This window comes from Balearica regulorum, chromosome 1, assembly GCF_011004875.1.
Source record: "Balearica regulorum gibbericeps isolate bBalReg1 chromosome 1, bBalReg1.pri, whole genome shotgun sequence".
Lineage (NCBI taxonomy): Eukaryota > Metazoa > Chordata > Aves > Gruiformes > Gruidae > Balearica > Balearica regulorum.
The window spans coordinates 126224547-126241886 of record NC_046184.1 but is presented as its reverse complement, the minus strand read 5'-3'; the positions used below and the strand labels follow the sequence as shown (position 1 = coordinate 126241886).

The following is a 17340-nucleotide window of genomic DNA, read 5'->3' as shown; positions in this document are numbered from 1 at the left end:
CCGTAGCTGAGATTAGACTCCAGAGGTGCAGTAATGGATAATTGGGAGAGGGGGGTATGAAACAGCTTTGACAAGAAAAATCCTGTAGATGAGCCATGACAAGTTTCAGCTGCTTGTACACAGTATCACAACTTACTGCTCCACATAGATTTCACTCCTGATTAGGACTGAGTCAAAGGGAGTAACAGGTTGACATGATGTTAAGTACTTCTAAAAGCAAAGCCAACTGCAACACACCACATGGCACTGAGTCTAACAGCAGTCTCTGAAGGGACAGCTATACTCCAGCTGGGATCATAGTCTAGAGGGAAACATGAGTTTCATAGATTTTACAGACCAGAAGGGCCATTCCTAAACCAATGCAAAGTGAACTTGTACAGAGGCTTAAGACAAGCGGTCTCTGGAGCTTTCAGTTTAATAATTCCCTTTAACAGTATTTTAAACTCTTTCCATTGATCCTACCTCTGAGATCAGTACTGGCTGTGCAAAAATCAGAAGTAGAAAGACCTAACCCCGTAACTGTTAGGAGAATCTCATGGATGTGTGCAACAATGCACTTCAAACGAGAAATGCATTTGATTGCTAGATTATGTAAGTGAAAAGGCCATCACAGCCAGCCTGGGAACAAGTACCACCACTCAGGGCAAGCAGCAGCATAGCAACAAGCTACCACATATAAAAGTGCATTATAGGTAGCATTAAAGAGGGAGAGCAAGCATTTAATGAACAGAGATTTGTAAGGACAACTTACAGCACAGACAGTAAATCAAAAGGGATCCCCCATTAGTCTCCCATGAGTCAGAGGTTCAGGGAAAGCAGCATTTGAGAAAGCAGGTTTGCAGAAAGACTTACAGGACATGAGCCTTGAAAAAGCAGCCGCTTACCAAAATTTATAGCCTAAAAAATTCCACTAGGTTGTAAATTATATTTCTCATGAGATTCATTTGCGCACATATGTATGCCAGATTGAGAGTCACAATGCAAACATACTCCTGTGTATGTACACTAACTTATATGTGCCCTATTGAGTTTGAAGATTTAAAATACTGTGCTGCAAAGCTTGAGGTCCACAGTTGCATTAACACTTCAGAAAGAGCTTGCAAGCTAGAAACTTACATGTCTTATCCAATCACTTTATAGAATACATTGTCATCTTTAGATAAGCACCTTCAACTCCTACTGTCATGTTATAAAATATATGCATCTGCTTTGATTAGATATTTAATGAAGGTATCCCTTGTAAAAGAATATCTGTTTGTTTACATTGTATTAAATATTTAAGCACCTTGTTATGGAAAAGCACTTAAGAGAAATCTTTCTAAAGATGACTAGATTTTTCCATATCTTTTCTTAATCTCTTCCAGCAAGAGCTATTAAAATTGAACTGCTTATACTGCTATGCTAGAGTACATATCTTGTAAGGGAATGCAAATAGGTGGACAATGTAGCTGAAAAGAAATTGTAAGGCAGACACAAGACTGGGAAATTCTTCTCTAATCTTTATGCCTACACCACCTCCGAACAACACAGGTTATATCTAGCCATCAAAATCTGACCTGCACTCACACGGGCCTGCAGGTAGGAGAGGTCTCAGTTTCCTCACTGCCAGTCAGGTGTACACTAAACCCATGTAGCCTAACTGGGGTTTAAATTATGGTACAAAACAATAATCTGAATGAAGTTCTGATTAAAAAAAGGTAACAAATATTCACCTCTATTATACAAAACAGAGCAATTTCCCCTTTTCTTACCAAGATGAAGTCCTACTCTATTCCAGTCAATCTTTATGGATGCAGGAGCACAATTTAACCTGAAGGATTTGGATCTGCCATTTACAGTTTCTATCAGAGAACAGGCAAGTACACTAGAAGCTTAAGATCATCACTTCCAACAGCTCTGGATTAAAGGGATTTTTTGTTGGATTTTTTGGTGGTTTTTGTTCCCAAAACCTACTCTAAGGCTTTATACATATATAAACCGTCTGATACAATCCAAGAGTATCAGATCTTTTGCTTTAAAGAAATGGGCTCAAAAAGCTTCATTTGCAGCATGCTGACATTTTAATATTTACTCCACAAACCTCAACAAGAGAATACAACAGTAAACATAAGCCTTAGAAAGCCTTATCCTTTAATCAAATTACTTCCAAGCTTCAATTAAGCTAAATATAACACCACTTACTGAAGCAGCATTCATGAAATATCAGCCCTTTATGATATCAGAAAGGCCAGTTACACCTCAAAAGGCCAACCACGAGCAATCTACATTGTTCATTTCTAAAATGAAGCAGCTCAATAGTTAACTCATTTTCCATAGAGTATTGTCACTCTGCAAAACTTACATTTCCATTTCTAATACCCTAGAAAATTGTTATCAATAGTGTATTGGTTTCTTCTGGTAAGAACTGTCTTATGAAGCAATAGGGATCTAATTTTCCATGCTATGTAGTTATTTACATGATTTTCACCTTTTTTAAACTTCTCTCACTACTAGACAGGAGTTTGTCCTAAGAATAGCTATACTAATTAGATAATCAATGAAGTGCCTTTTTTAATAGCTGGCCACCTTCTGGCACAGGAACTATAGGACTGGGGCTTACAATTTTTTTTATTCAAGGCTTCCAAAGTATACGTAGCTGTAGTTAGACAATGCATTTAGCAATACAGAGAAGACGTCACACTTCAAAATTATGAAGAGACATATTGAGGAAAATGACCAAAATTCTAATCCACATCCTTCACCATGCAACCTTCTCCACAAGGAGTGCATTACCTGAATACTGAACTCTTCCAAGGCTACAGTGAGTTGATAACACCTACTGCTAATTCATTATATAACCATTTAAGTAGGATTAGTATTATAATCTGCTGTGAAACTTGACAGCAGGAGCTGTGGTTCTGCAAATAAAATATTCATTTACAGAGACTTCTTTAAACAAAGGTGATTTATGTTCTTCAGTTTTTGTACAATTAAATTATAGCTCCATACTCCTCTGTTGAACATCAAGACAGTGCAGGCTAACATCCATCTGCACAATTTCTCCCCGTCTTTTTCTGAGGGATCAGACCCAGGACCCTAGAAGTTTGTGCATTCATGTGTTACAAAACAATCCACCATGCTACAATACCACATCTTACACATGCACTTTGGAATTTTTCAACACCTTTTTCTAGCAATTTTGGTCACTCAAAATCCACTCCCATTCTTCTCTCAGAAAGTGTTCACTTCGTTTCTGTGAACTACAGACTCTACAACCTTCACTCTACTCCTTCATACAAATTTGTAAAAATCGTGAAGATATTGTCTGATGAAGAGGTCCAGGACACTTCTGTGTCAAACTGGACAGGGGACAGGCTTATGCAGAACTACTCATGTCTAACTGAGATTGCTTTTTCAGTCCCATCCTCCTTTCCCCCTCACCCTCCAAAAGAGGTTACCACTACTAACATTTGCTGGAGTATTTTTAAAGGTTGCATTCGTAAGTCAACATGTCACTTCACCCCTGACAGCATTACAAAAATTGTGCAAGGCTTAGCTTAAGAATGTGATACCTCCATTGCCAGTCCTAAATATTTAAGATAACGCCTCAGTCTCCATTTCAGTATAGCACGATTCAGGTTTATATGGCTAGATGTAGGCTTTTTCCTAGTCTTGTTTGCTGTATTGACTAGCATGCAAAATGCAGAGGGGAAGAACACAGAAGCACACACATCTCCAAGGTACACTCTTGTGGCTATGGCTTTCAATCTTGTGTTTGTGCACAACACAAACCTCACGTGCATAGAAAAGTATGTTCAAATTCAGGAAGAATTTATAACGCATTCTGCTACTCTAAGAGGAGAGATAACATAAATCAATTTTGCTGTGGTTAAAAAAGTTATGATTCCACAGCAAATTTGCAACAAGCTTCAGAAAGAAAAATACATATTATACACATTCTGATCAATAAACACAATATTAACAAAGGGTAACTTGCATCTGTGTAAGCACTCCCTCCTCCAACTCCACTGGCACACTTTTAAGTTTGGATAAAGTGAGAGAAAGACCAGCTGAACTGATACTCTGTTAGTATTGCAACCTTTCCTTTGAACTATGATTTCATTACAGCTGTATCCTGTTTTTGATAAATGTACTGAGATAATTTAAAGACATTATAAGCCATATCTCAGCATTACCTCTGTTAAGTTAAGCAAAGAAGCATGGTCCAGGTGCTCTATCAGAAAATTGATGATCTAGAATTCAAAATGTATTAATGGACCTAAGATCACAGGTAAACAAGGCCCTGACTAAAGGAAGATAAACTTTATTCTGTAGTGGTTTATGTTCTTGGAGTTTTTTTGGGGAGGGGAGATTTTATTGGTTTGGGGCTTTAAGTATCTAGACATGTCGGTTATGTTTAAACTGGTATATGACCTCCTTAGTCTTAAGACACCAAAATATCAATTCTAATTAGAATGCATTCCTATGAAAGAAGACTAAGATCATTAAATATTATGGACACAAATTTTCTCCTAAAATAAGAAAATTAAGCTCTCTTAACCAAGAGCCTATTGTCATTATTGCTTTGAAACACATATCCAAATATAACAAGATTATACTAAATCACAAGTGACTGTATTTTATTCTTTCTGGAAAAAATTCTTAACCAGATATGCTGATCAGTGGAGTTAGTAAAAGCATATTAATTTCACAGAACACTAGAGTTTGGAACCCTGCTCCAAGGATCACAGGCAAGACCACATGTAGGATATACCATGTGCTGCAAAACAGCTCAAAATAACTCACAAGCATTATTTGAGTAGCAGTGTTACACTTTAGAAGTAATCCTCTGGCACTGCTGGTAAACTTTCCCGAACTGAGATAGAAACTCAGCATTCAAATAATATAAATACATCTGTCAAATACTAAACTCTTCATTATATAAATTTTTCTTAAAGAACATTTGTTATTGCAAAAGTTTTTGTTTTTTTTTTTTCAATTTCAGATACAACAAAGAATCCTTCTTTACACCAGCTGTAAAAGAGGTACTCATGAAAGACAAAGCATGAGTATTAAATATAGTATCTCTGTAGTCTGAATGACATATAACCTTACCTGTTTAGGATACTAGAAGCTATAACATTTTGGAACAAGGAGCATTAGACTCATCTTTCATACTGAAGTTGGCATTTCAGTGTTTATACAGATTTATACTTCAAAAACACCCCCATTATTATAACTTATATAATGTATAATTTGCAAAACAATTATGAAGTAAATAGTTTAAAACTCAAAATATTTTTTCAAATTACAACAGCTACAAGAGATGAAAGATGTGGTTAATATCAATTAAGCAGAAAACTGTTTTAAAAAGCCTAGCCACAAAAATAGAGTGCTTTCATAAAACTTAAGCTCTGCAGCTTTTAAAACTATTCTAGATTTGCAGAAGCTTTAAACTCTTCCTGGTGAGTACTTATGTTTTGAATATAAATTAGTTGTTTGACTGCAGTAGTCGTGTGTCTACGCACAGTACCTTCTTTCCCACGACAGATGATTGAAATCCTGACATATCACATCACTAAGAACTTTCCAGCAGAATATTTTACATAAGTCTAAATGAGTCAGTCAGGGGATTTTTTTTTTTGAGCCAATTCCTAAGGAGGGAAAAAATCTACTGTAGCTGATTTTTCCCCAAAATATCCTGAGGGATTTTGCATTAAGAGTTTAAAGAATGGAACTAGCTTTGGTATTCTATTCCCAGTTGCTAATTTATTATCTGGAAGAAGTCACATGAGCCTTGAAGGAAATCTTTATGAAAAGGGATCTGTCTCAGCTGCATGGGGTTTAATTGACTTCTGTCTTTCAAGAAGAATGCATTAGTATTATCTATGCCTCTGTTTAACCATCAGCCAAATGGCAATTATTGTGATGAATTAATTTTCTACACTGCCATGCAAATAGTAACCTCACACTCCTTTTGCGGACTCATTTCTCTGTTTAGCAGGACACCTGGTAGAAACCCATAAGACCACAATTCTAGACAAGATCATATGGGATTGCTCAGCAGGAGGGGAGAACACTGCCTAAGGGCCATCACATTTACCCATCTGGTTATATTCAAACAAATAGTTCTTGGGTTTTTTCCCCAAGGGGGTAGGGGAAGTTTAGCAACTTCTACTGTAGGACATTATATCCAATTAGTATGCAGTGTTTCCTTTAATTATCTCTAATGAACCAAATTCTCTCCTGATTACTTTCAGAGTTTGGAAGTGCAGGAGCCTACCTCAACAGAAGCAGCCTCAGGTTACATCCACAATGCACAGCTCTGATCAAGCCAGCATGCAGATGCTGAGCAAGTAGCTTATTTCAGTGCAGTATTGCCAGGCCTCAACCTCTTTTCTGCACTACTGATAATCCTTACAGTTACAAAAAACCAACAAAGAACCCAGCAGTCATCCCAGAGGATGGGGCGTCTTTCAACACTATTGCCATTATTGCTGTCACTGGCCATCAACATCAAAGAGGAGGGGAAAAATATGACTGCGTTAACAAATTTAGCAAGTCCAAGACGGATTGGGAAGCAGACCAGAACATTTCTTCACACAGTAGAAGTGTTCTTCAACCATCTGTTGGGTGCAGGAACCCATGGAGAAAGAATCCCAACCAAGCAGCAAGTCCTCACAAATTTTTTTCAGCACACTAATGTTTCAGTCAAGCTAGAGACCATCAGTACCAGGGAACCTTGCAATTCTGGAAGAGTCTATGAAGTTATTGTTTAAATCCACACAACTCAATTTTCACAACCACCAAAAATCCCAAGGGGGTGGCTAGCATTCAACTAAAGAATTTAATATTTTGCAAATGCACATTGCCAATCCTTAGTTATTTCCCTCTAGTCTTCAGCAAAACATTACATTTGAGATAAAAGGGGAAGATCACACAAAGCCTAATTGAATTAGCCTAATTGTGGGTGGAAAAACAAAACCAAAAATGCTATATAGAAGACTTTGTTTTCCCAGTATTTTTCAGGAACACGTGCTTACTGTGATGCTAGATAGTCTAAAGAGGATGCCCCTAGAACTGTAAGGCACACTTGGGACTAAATAAAGAGGTTTAGGTCACAGGTGTAACAGATTTATGCTCCACATTTTAAAAGCAGCATGCAAAGCTGAAGACAGTTCATGAAGATGTTTCACAGCAGACGTAGGCCATCAAGAACAAAAATGCTATTGCATATAAATTTATTAGACAACCTTTATTATGCTAGCCTACTTCTACTGATCTTATGACATAAGTTGAAGTGTCATATAAATCCATTTGTAAGCAGTTTGATAAAAATCAAACATCAAAATAACAAGTTTCCCTTGGCATTAGAGAAAGTAAAAAGGGCAGACTCCATCATCTAGCAAAAAGTTAACATCAAAGTCATGAAATCATAGCTAAAGAACAGTTTCACTTCAATGAATGCTTGTAATATACCACCTCAAGATAAAAGTCAGACATTATTTCTTAAAATATGCCTTGCCTTTTGAATAACACAATGCCAGACATTTTTTTGCAGCAAGCTTATTCAAGGCCACAGCTCATCCAGAAGTTTCCACTAATTTGCATTCTTCACAGCTCCTCCTCCTCTCCGTCATTATTTTAAATTTAGGCAGAACACTAGGTTTGGGGAACATCTGATTAACATTGCTTCTTTTTCCTTTTTTCTCCTTGTACAAGATAGAAATGAAAATTGCTAGACAGGACAGACATCCTAAATAATCTGACAAGAGTGGACTTCCTGTTTGTAAGGACCATGTACACCAACTGATCAAGAGGTACAAAAAGCTTTGCAAGCTACAAATATAACATACTTGCCTTAGTATATATTTCTTTACAACTCAGTCTTCCAACCAAGAAAATAAATCAGTTAACCAGTATATTATCTGCTTAATAAACAGAATGATATTTAAAAATGATGATCCAAACTATGGATTCAATATCCAAGCCAATGTGCACTTTAGAAGCAGCTGAGCAATCACTTCCAAGACTTTATGGAGATAATACTATTTATGGTATCTGATTGCATGCTGCAGCATAATTCAATCACACCATGCTCTTGATATCAATCATATAGTATAAAGACAGCATAAAACTAACCTTGAAATTCAGTACAATACTTTTGCCAGATTACACAAAACAGCACAATGTCCATCAAACTCCAGAAATAAGAAGTGGGGTTTTATTTAAAGTAATCACATATGTTTAACAACCTATGGAGCACCCCGAAGCAAGACATTGGCACATGGTAGGAGATACAGATGCCTTCCTTGTGAAACCTGACCTGTTTCAAAGTTACTTAATGCCAGGGTGGGTACATACTAGTCATGACTTCATCAGCAAGGGGTATGTGGTCAAGTCAGTGATGACACCTTAAAAAGGGAGACACACAAAAGCATTGAATTGAGCACTCAAGTTGACATCCAAATTGCAAGAGACCCCTTTAATGAAAATAAATCCATTACCTTTAAGTTTCCAACCAGTCTTACAGTTAATTACAAGATGTGGGTACTCATCCACAGGGCAGAATCAGCTGTCATACACAAGAAAACACCCCACATACCTGCACTTAACTAGCTAAAATGTTAGTTGTTTACAGATGTTGCAGTTCTAAAGCTAATTTGAGAACCCTATAGTGTTTCTTTAGATTTACATTTGAAATATCAGAATTTAACATACAAAAATATTGTTGCCAAAGCACCTGTATACGGAAAGCAGGCAATTAAAAACACAGATATTTGAGAGCAAAATATTAATTTTACTATGTTAAACCACTGTTTAGATGACCTTTTACCATTTCTCAAAAATGAGCATTTTTTGTTTCAGAGAAACAACTGCTTAACAGGAGTTAAATTCTGAAACATTTTCTTAATGCTTTCAGGAGTGATTTCTCTCCCCCCAGTTCTGTTCAGACTGAAGTGACTGAGTACAAACAGAAGCTGCAAGTGATCAGCACTTCTGAACATACCAGGCCCCATGCTTTTTGAATGCATAAATAGGGAAAAAATCCACTTGCCTTCATTCTGCTTGTCAGACCCAGCAAATCTATGTCCTGAAGTGGGATATCACTACTTCATCACCAGCAGCTTTTGTCCTACAATTGCTCTGCACGGTATAAGTGTACCACAAAACCATGGTTGAAGAGGCAAGGCCAGGAATTAAAAGTCTGAACAGTTTATATCCACATTTTAATTCTGTTTCATTATCAGCACAGGTTGTTTTTAATTTAAGTGATATGAAACTATATCCATGCAAAACCAAATTTTGTGTGTAGAAAATATTTCTGTGTAAATAAGTATATAAGTTATATTTATTTTAACACACACATGAGCTTATGACCATGGACCCTGTACTTTCCCTTATGCAGTAGCTTGGCTCAGCTCTAAAGCTGGTTTTGGACAAGATCCACAATCCTTCCCACATGCTGCACTTTCAGGAATAGAGATATCACATACAAGTCACTCTTCCCTGCAAAGCACTAGTTGTGATTCATCAGAGTCAAATCTTCAGCAGCCACGAAGGTATTTCTTTTATTTTTGAAGGGGATCCAACTCTTTGCAGCTGAGGTAGCAATGCCACACAAGCATGCCACTACAGCTCAGACAGATTCAGAGGAGATACCACTTATCTTCTTGCCCAGAAATGCTCAACAAATGCATTCAACACTGACAACAAGCAGCACATGTTTGGGCACGGTGAACACTTTGTCCCAGCCCCCAGCATGCTCACTTGAGGTGCCCCTAGCACTACAGAGGTTTACTAGCAGATAGGGTTCCCCCATCAGCAAGCTACCACGCCTCAGATACTTTGTTACGCTGAACCATTTGTCAATTCATTTGTTTCTGGTCAGACATACCACTAGCATTCACCAGGCACCCTTGTGCGGAGGGGGAGCGTGACAAGGGTTTCGGCCAAACAGGATGACACAGTCCTGTGCTGTTCCTCCACATCGATGAACCCAGGGAACACTGTCAGGTCTGGGTGTTTGAGGGAAAAGCACCCACTCGAGTTGTCCAGTTTGGGACATGTACCAACAGCTCTAGTCACCTGTAATTTCCACACAAATGAAATTTGGGGAGGACAAGGGGAGAATGAAGGAAGAACCACCACTATGTCTATTTAACTATCTGTATCACCACTATACATTGTATCTATATATTTTAATGGCATTAAAGTATAAAAGGAAACCAAGAATCTAGACTATGTACTTGCTTAACACTTAGCACCAGTTCCTAACAATTGTTATTCTGTATATAAAGACCAGAACAGTTGTCTTCTAGTCAAAACCTCAAGTCATGCAACTTAGGAAATGTGGAGAGGATCAAGTCCTTACTCACAAACCCTGAACAGTGCCAAATCATTCTTCTAAGCAAAGTCATGTCATAACAGCAGCTTGCTCCGGATCTGCATAATTTTTTGCTAGAAGTTAAGAACAAATGAGGTCTTAAGCCCTTTTTCTAAAGGCTGTGTATGAACTGAAGAAATTAGAGGGCTTTTTGTTGCTAATCATGACCACAGTTACTAAGTTCTGCAACAGTAATAATAAAATCTAAATCTTCATTAAATTGATGAGAAAGTATTTATGGCATGCAGTTGTTTAATTGCATAAAAATACTCTCTGCTTTGAGTTGTGTTTACATTGGTTTTTAAAGCAATTATTTTAATGCAGCAAGCATCCAAATGCATTTGAGACTTGAAGGTGGTATTTTACTGTATAGCCAGGAAAAATTCTGGGCAATGGAAATCACATGTTCTTCAGAGAAATTAAGTCACAAAGACAGGTTTTATTAAGTTCTGCAACATCCATTTCCCCAAACATGGTCTCCATGTGTTCAACAAGCATGACATCAAATATGATACATTATATACCCACACTAAATAGACTGGCATGTTTAATAATGGCTTGGGAAGCAACTGCAACTTGTAACATGTTCACATTTGCAGTTGTTTTGCACTGTCTTTTTGCTAATACTATCATAACAGCTGTCTGGATCAATCTTAGCCCACTAACCTTGAGACACAGATGGATTCTGATCTAGCACTGATATTTTAAGATTTGCCAGTGCCCCCACAAAGGACAAAGGGAAGATGGTCAGCCTAAGTCTCACACCAGCAAGGAGGAGGGTGGTCCACTTGATCTGGGAAAGGCCCAGTTCAGATGGCAAGCATTAAACTGAAGAGCCAGGTCAAAAATGTCCTTCTATTAAGAGAAGCTTCACAAATGAGTACCATTATAGCCAGAAGGGACTATGAGACAGATGACTGGACTGATGACTTATGACAGGCTCTTAAGTATTGAATCCAGTAACTTGCATTTGGATAAAGCTCAGCTTAAAAAGAAGTACCAAGTGCTGGATCAAAACACCTCTAGAGATGGAGGGTTTATCCCCAGAGGTTAACTATCTTTCCTGATATCAAGATATCACATGCTTTAATTTGAATTTGTTAGCTTTCGCTTTTCCTTTCTTGTTATGCCTTCCCCTGCTAGGCCTTCAGCATCCAGAATTTTCTGCCCATTAATATCCTCACAAAGTAATAAGTCACTTCTGTACCTTCTCAAAAAAGGTTTAAAAAATTACGGGTTGAGTTCTGTAGACATTCACCTTGGATCTCAGTTTTTGCAGATTTTTTCTGAACACATTTCTCATACTAGAATCCACATATACAAAAGTCAAAAATAACTTTCCTATACTTATTTCCCTATGTCATCACATTACAAGCACATGCTGAATGGAGCCCTGCAGTGACCACTAAATTCTTCTCCAATGCAGTCCCTCTCTCTGGTAGCAGAGTTTACATCCCTCACTCCCAAACTCTGCATTTACATGAATCTTTTCCAAACACCCAGGCAACCCAAGCCATTTTGTATGAGCGGAAGTGAAAAATGATGAGTTAGTGTTGTAGCTAGTAATTATCCCTGTGGAGATGCAACAGGGATAACCCACTTCCATTACAATTCCCCAACGGCAGCTTTTGCAATACAGCTGTTTTGTGGGTTTAAAACAATTTACTAGGCATTTTACTGCTAGTACTAATTTTTGTGTGTTGTAATATATCGTGAGAAATTACTTCATCAAGAAAATTTATTAACATAAAAAGTATTTGACAGACCCTGCTTTCCCTTGAGTTATGCTAACAAGCTTTAATTTTAAGATTTTATTTTGTCTTTACATGAAGTGAATACTCATAACTTTCCAATTATTTATCTAGAATTGACAGCAGGATGTCCAGATTAACGATACCTGCATCAGCCCATTCACCTTATTAAAATATTGGTGATCTGAGCTTTTGAACAAGACCTCAAAAAATAGGTGTGGACTTTTTTTTTTATATGGCAAGTACATCAACATATTCTACTCTATCTTTTCTCTAGTTTCATGAAAAGGCAAAACCTGCACCTACCAGAGGTCAAGTTTTGTGTCCAGGAGGGCAAAAGGTGCCTCCACACCATGCCAGAATGCAGTAGACCTCTGAAGCACAAGATTAGTATAAACAGAGTGAAAAACAACTGGGGTAGAATCTACTTTGAAGCTCCTTCAATATCTGATGCCCTAGATCTCCAAAGACTTAGTGCACTAGCTTCACTTTGATTCACCAAGAACATATCTACTGGATCACAAAATCCTTTTTCTTCAGGCCTAAGAAGTGCCACCTGAGAACAATATAGCATCCTCACCATTACTAAGTGGTTAAGGAGGCTATGCCAGCATTTCACTCCCAAGAAGCCCTCCTGAAACTTCCAACCCAAAATAGTTCAGTGTGAATGCATGTCCCAAATGGAGCATCCCACCTCCAGAAGTGCCTTATCTAGGTAACAGGTTACAGAAAACCCCAGAACAAAATGAACCTATCCTTAGGCTTGCAAATACCATCTCACTAAGTTCTTCTGAGCTTACTTGTGCTAACAACTGTGTGAATTTATTATATATTATTTCTCCCCAAACCCATAGTCAGATTTTAAGCAATGCATTTCAAAGTTAAACAATAACAATGAAAGATGAGCAGGAGTGAGAGATCACTGTGGAGTATATTGATGAAATAAAAAGCTATACCTGTGATGAATATCACTGTGGAAATTAAATTCTCATCTCTTCAGGCTTATAAACACCTGGGACAATTACATGATCCTTAAACTGATCCTGTTTCTTACACATCATAGAGTTAGACCAGGGAATTGTGTCCAATTAAGAAGCACACATGTTTGCTCTAGGTCTACTGCTAACATCTAAATTCTAATACTACATTATAGCAGGAAACTGGAAAAAACATTTTAGAGCCATTTGAGATCTTACACTTATTATGATACCATACACCTACCATATTGCCACGGAAGTTGATTTTGAAACAGACTTCCCAAGTGAAACAGAGAATAAGGGATAATTAAAAACACATAGGTAACATTTCCTGTCTAGCTTTTCAGAGTGCGTCTGTTCTCAATGATGATTTTTTAAAATGGGAAAATCAAACTGAACATTGAAAGTAATTACTAGCTATAGGAAAAATAAGCAGGGAAGAAAGCACTCAGCTCAAAGTTGTAAGCACCTAACAGTAAAGTTACTAACTGCAACTTCACTTTCTGGAAAACATGTGGACTCAGAGATATTATTTTTGTCAGCCTTCAAGTTCTCATCTTCAACTAGCAACTGCCTAAGTACACCATTATACACTAACAGGACAACCCTTCAGCTGAAGGGTGCTTTTCTGTGTTGTACTCATCTTGCATTTTACACCACTTGCCCCACCTCCTCCTCCCTCCCCCTCTCCCTCCCCCCATACTGTAAGTGAGCTAAGTATGCAATGGGGAACATGTGCTTCTATAAGGGGTAACACAACCAGCCTAACCAGGAATGGCTACAGAGACAGCTCACCAGACACTTTTTTTCCACATTCTCCTCATGCTGCAGAAACTTAGATAAAAGACATAACATGGGAGCCAAAAGCAGGTCTTGGAAAGCACCCGAACAGCCACCAAACCCCTATTCCCACCACTTCCTATTCCCACTAAAGTAATACCCATCGTTTTAAATGCCAAATTGAAGGAGAAGCAGTTAGCATGAGAAACGCAGTAGATCGGCACCATCAGAAGAAACACTTCGCTATAAGAGCAAAAGATCTTCAGGAATTGCACCACTGAGAATTCAGTGGGAAAGCACCAAATATTGCTGCAAGAGTATCATTACACTACCAGTAAAAATAACATTTATGAAATCTATCACAGAAAATGTAAATTCTGCTTACTACCACCTGAACATTTTCAAAGTTAAATTTCCTATAGCAGCTCTAATTATTCCATAATACAAAGCAAGTATTTTGTCACTGTCTCTTAAAACAAATAAAACACAGATAATTTTTTTAAACAGCCATTTAACTGTTTAAGGACACCATTACTTTAAGGTTTGTTTATTGGGCAACCACATACAGCTTCAAGAAGAGTTGATTTAATTTGTAGCTCCACATGCACTTGTGCTGCAAATGAGTAAACGCTGAATGGTCTATAAATACCTTTACTACCACGGATTTGGTTTCTTTCCAAGACTAAGCAAAAAGAGCCCAGGCACCTGAAACTTTATCTTTCTCCTCTGGGGGAGCGTTACATCTGCTTCCATTTACAGCTTTAACGACCTGCCCCGCTAGCACAAGCGGCACAACCATCCTACCCATTTACCACAGCCCAAGGTAGGGGACACCCGGGTGAGGGAGGGGGGCTGCGCACAGCGACACCCCTGCGTTGGGAAAAGGGACACGAGCGTCGCTCCTGTCACACCGAGATGCGCGATTCACCCCATGAGCCCGCGGGCGAACCCCTTCTATGCTGCACAGCACAAGAAAAAGTTGTGCTAATTAGAAGTAATTAAAAAAAAACCAAAAACCACTAAAACCAGCTGACTGCCGCCCCCGCGCTCCCCCGGGCCGCTGTACCGCGTTTCCCCCACCGGAGCTGGGCTCAGCTCGCCTCCCTCCGCGCTGCCTCCCCGCCGGAGAGACACCCCCCTCCCCCCGGCAGCGAGCCCAGCCCGGGGTGCGCCCCGCGCCCGCGGGGAGGAGCGGAGGGGAGCGCGGAGCAGCGCCTACCCGACCGGCTGCGGATGATATCGCGGAACTCATCGGCGGCGGCTTCATCCCCTCCAGCGGGGCCGGTGCGTCCCGCCTCAGCCATGGCCAAGGAGCGAGGGGCTGGGGAAGGGAGAGGGGGAGAGAGGGAGAGAGGGAGGGAGGGAGGGAGGGAGCCGGGGGAGCCAGGGACGGGCCGGGACAGGTGCGGCGCCGCCCGCCCTGAAATAGCGCCGGGGCGGTGGCTCCGGCCCGCCTCCGCCCCGCGCGCGGTCGATGAGGAAAGGAGCAATTAACGAGCAAATGGCCCCACGCGGGGCAGGAATGACTGGGCACCTCCCGCCGCACTGCCTGCGCCGTAGCGGGGAGCAACGAGGATTAAGTCACCGTATCGCTGTGGGGCGGAGAGGGAGTGCAACTTTTTTGGGGGACCCGCACGGTTGTACATCGCTACGTCCCCCCTGGTTAGGCAGCGCTGCCCCCTCCGGCAGAGGGGCGTGAGGGTTTGGGTGCGCCTCTTTGCCCAGCGCGGGCCGGGGGGTACCGGGAGGTACCGGCCCCGTACCGGGCAACCCTGCCAGGCCCGGGGAGCAACCGTGCCCGCCCCTCCAGGGCGGCGGGGGTATGAAAAACGCGCCGGAGTTTGTCGTCTTCCCCCCGCTCGGAGGGGTGAAAGTCCCGCAGACCTCATCAAGCGGCACTGCCCGCACCGCGGAGCAGCGCCCGGCTCGCCCAGCCCCGCTTCGAGTTCAGGACAGACCTCTGGAGGCACCCGAGTGATAGACAACCCGCTGATACCTGCCGGGCTGTCAAATCTTTCATCTGTTTTTGGCAAAAAGAGGACACAGAAAACATTTCCCGTTGTGCTTGATACAGAAAAAGGGCGGCTTAGTCCCCTGTCATCCCGGTCAAGGGACAAAACGCTGCCCGCTGGCACTGCTTCCTTGCACCCTTCCATTAAACATCAATTTGGTTGGCTGCCTCCTCCTGTTATTCCTTTCCCTTCAATTTTCTTTCCCCACTGGCATTCAGGACTTGCCTTTTATGCTTAGTTCCCCTCACCTCACCAGGCCCCCAAGTATCTTGCGTCACCTCACCGGGGGAGCAACCTTGCGGGGGAAATAAATGTGCTGGGATGCATTTAAACATCCGCTCTCCCTGTGACAGAAATACAAGCTCTTAAAAACTGTGCCTTAAAATATGGACACTAAGAAGGCAGATAATCACCTATTTTTGTTTGCTAGTTTATAGGACAACAATGTGGCATATTTAATATAAATTTAGCCTAACTGCTTCACAGCTTCAACACCAATTCATAGATAATTCATAAACAGATACAGAGGGACAGGAAATTAAGGAGAAGCTGTAGAAAGGATGTATGCTTTCACTGGTACTTTACGTAAAGGTCTTGAATCTCCATATATGCCAGAGTATATCAGAACAAATACACTTGTCTGAAGTTACAGAGTTAAACAGAATAAAACAGATTAAAACTAGGTAAGAAAACCAGGTCAGAGACAATGAACAGTTAGAGGAAAACTTTTTGTAGGCAGCAAGACATACGGTGGTAGTCGGATCCTGAGGAAAGGGGCTTGTCCCCGGGTGAAGCAGTGGGGCACACCTTCCACACAGGTGTGGTCTCATGGCTCGGTTCTACCCTCCTGTTGTTCATAAAGGGTCTTATGAGATGAAGTAGGTGGGAAGTTTTGCACAGTCTGGCATTTCCAAAAGTATTTTTCAGCTTTGTTTGCGATGATCAGTGTTTATTACTCTAACAAAGTGAGTGGGAAAAGAATGAAGTATTGCCAGCCTTAAAAAATAAAAAAAACCAAAACATTACTGAGACTCAGAAAAGGCATGAAATTGCCCTCAGATTATTCAGGCGAGAAATATCATATTTCTTTGTCCATATTCCCATTTCCAATTCCCTCTGGTCACCCCCGGTGTGTGCCAACTCTCACAAACTTCCAGTGATGCAATTTTGGCTCCCACCACAGGGGTTCTTGCTAGAAAACCTGACTGAGATCAAATTGCAGGCTGGGTTACTGCACTACAGCTGGCGAGAAGAGTCTGTAGTTTCTCCTCCAGTATCACCATTCTGCTTAATACCCTGTTGTCACTCACCCCCAAGTTTTTCCCAAGCCATCAGCTAGATTGTCCCAGTCCCACAGAAATCCAGACATTCGGTAATTTGTGTCTGCCTCCCTACTCTTGTTTTCTCAATCTCTGCCTCTCATTTTTCAGTGGACTTTCTCTTTGCATTCTGGT

At 40.4% G+C, this 17340-nt stretch overlaps 1 protein-coding gene across 2 annotated transcripts in view; it reads right to left on the bottom strand.

The window, feature by feature from the left end:
• DMD (dystrophin) overlaps positions 1–15218 on the bottom strand; it is a 1320554-nt gene extending 1305336 nt beyond the window's left edge. For both annotated transcript variants that reach the window (XM_075774516.1, XM_075774534.1), the window contains exon 1: positions 15094–15218. In XM_075774516.1, the coding sequence (XP_075630631.1) occupies positions 15094–15178 (85 nt within the window). In that variant the 5' untranslated portion in view covers positions 15179–15218. The remainder of the gene's footprint in view (positions 1–15093) is intronic.
• Between the last annotated feature and the right edge of the window lie 2122 nt (positions 15219–17340).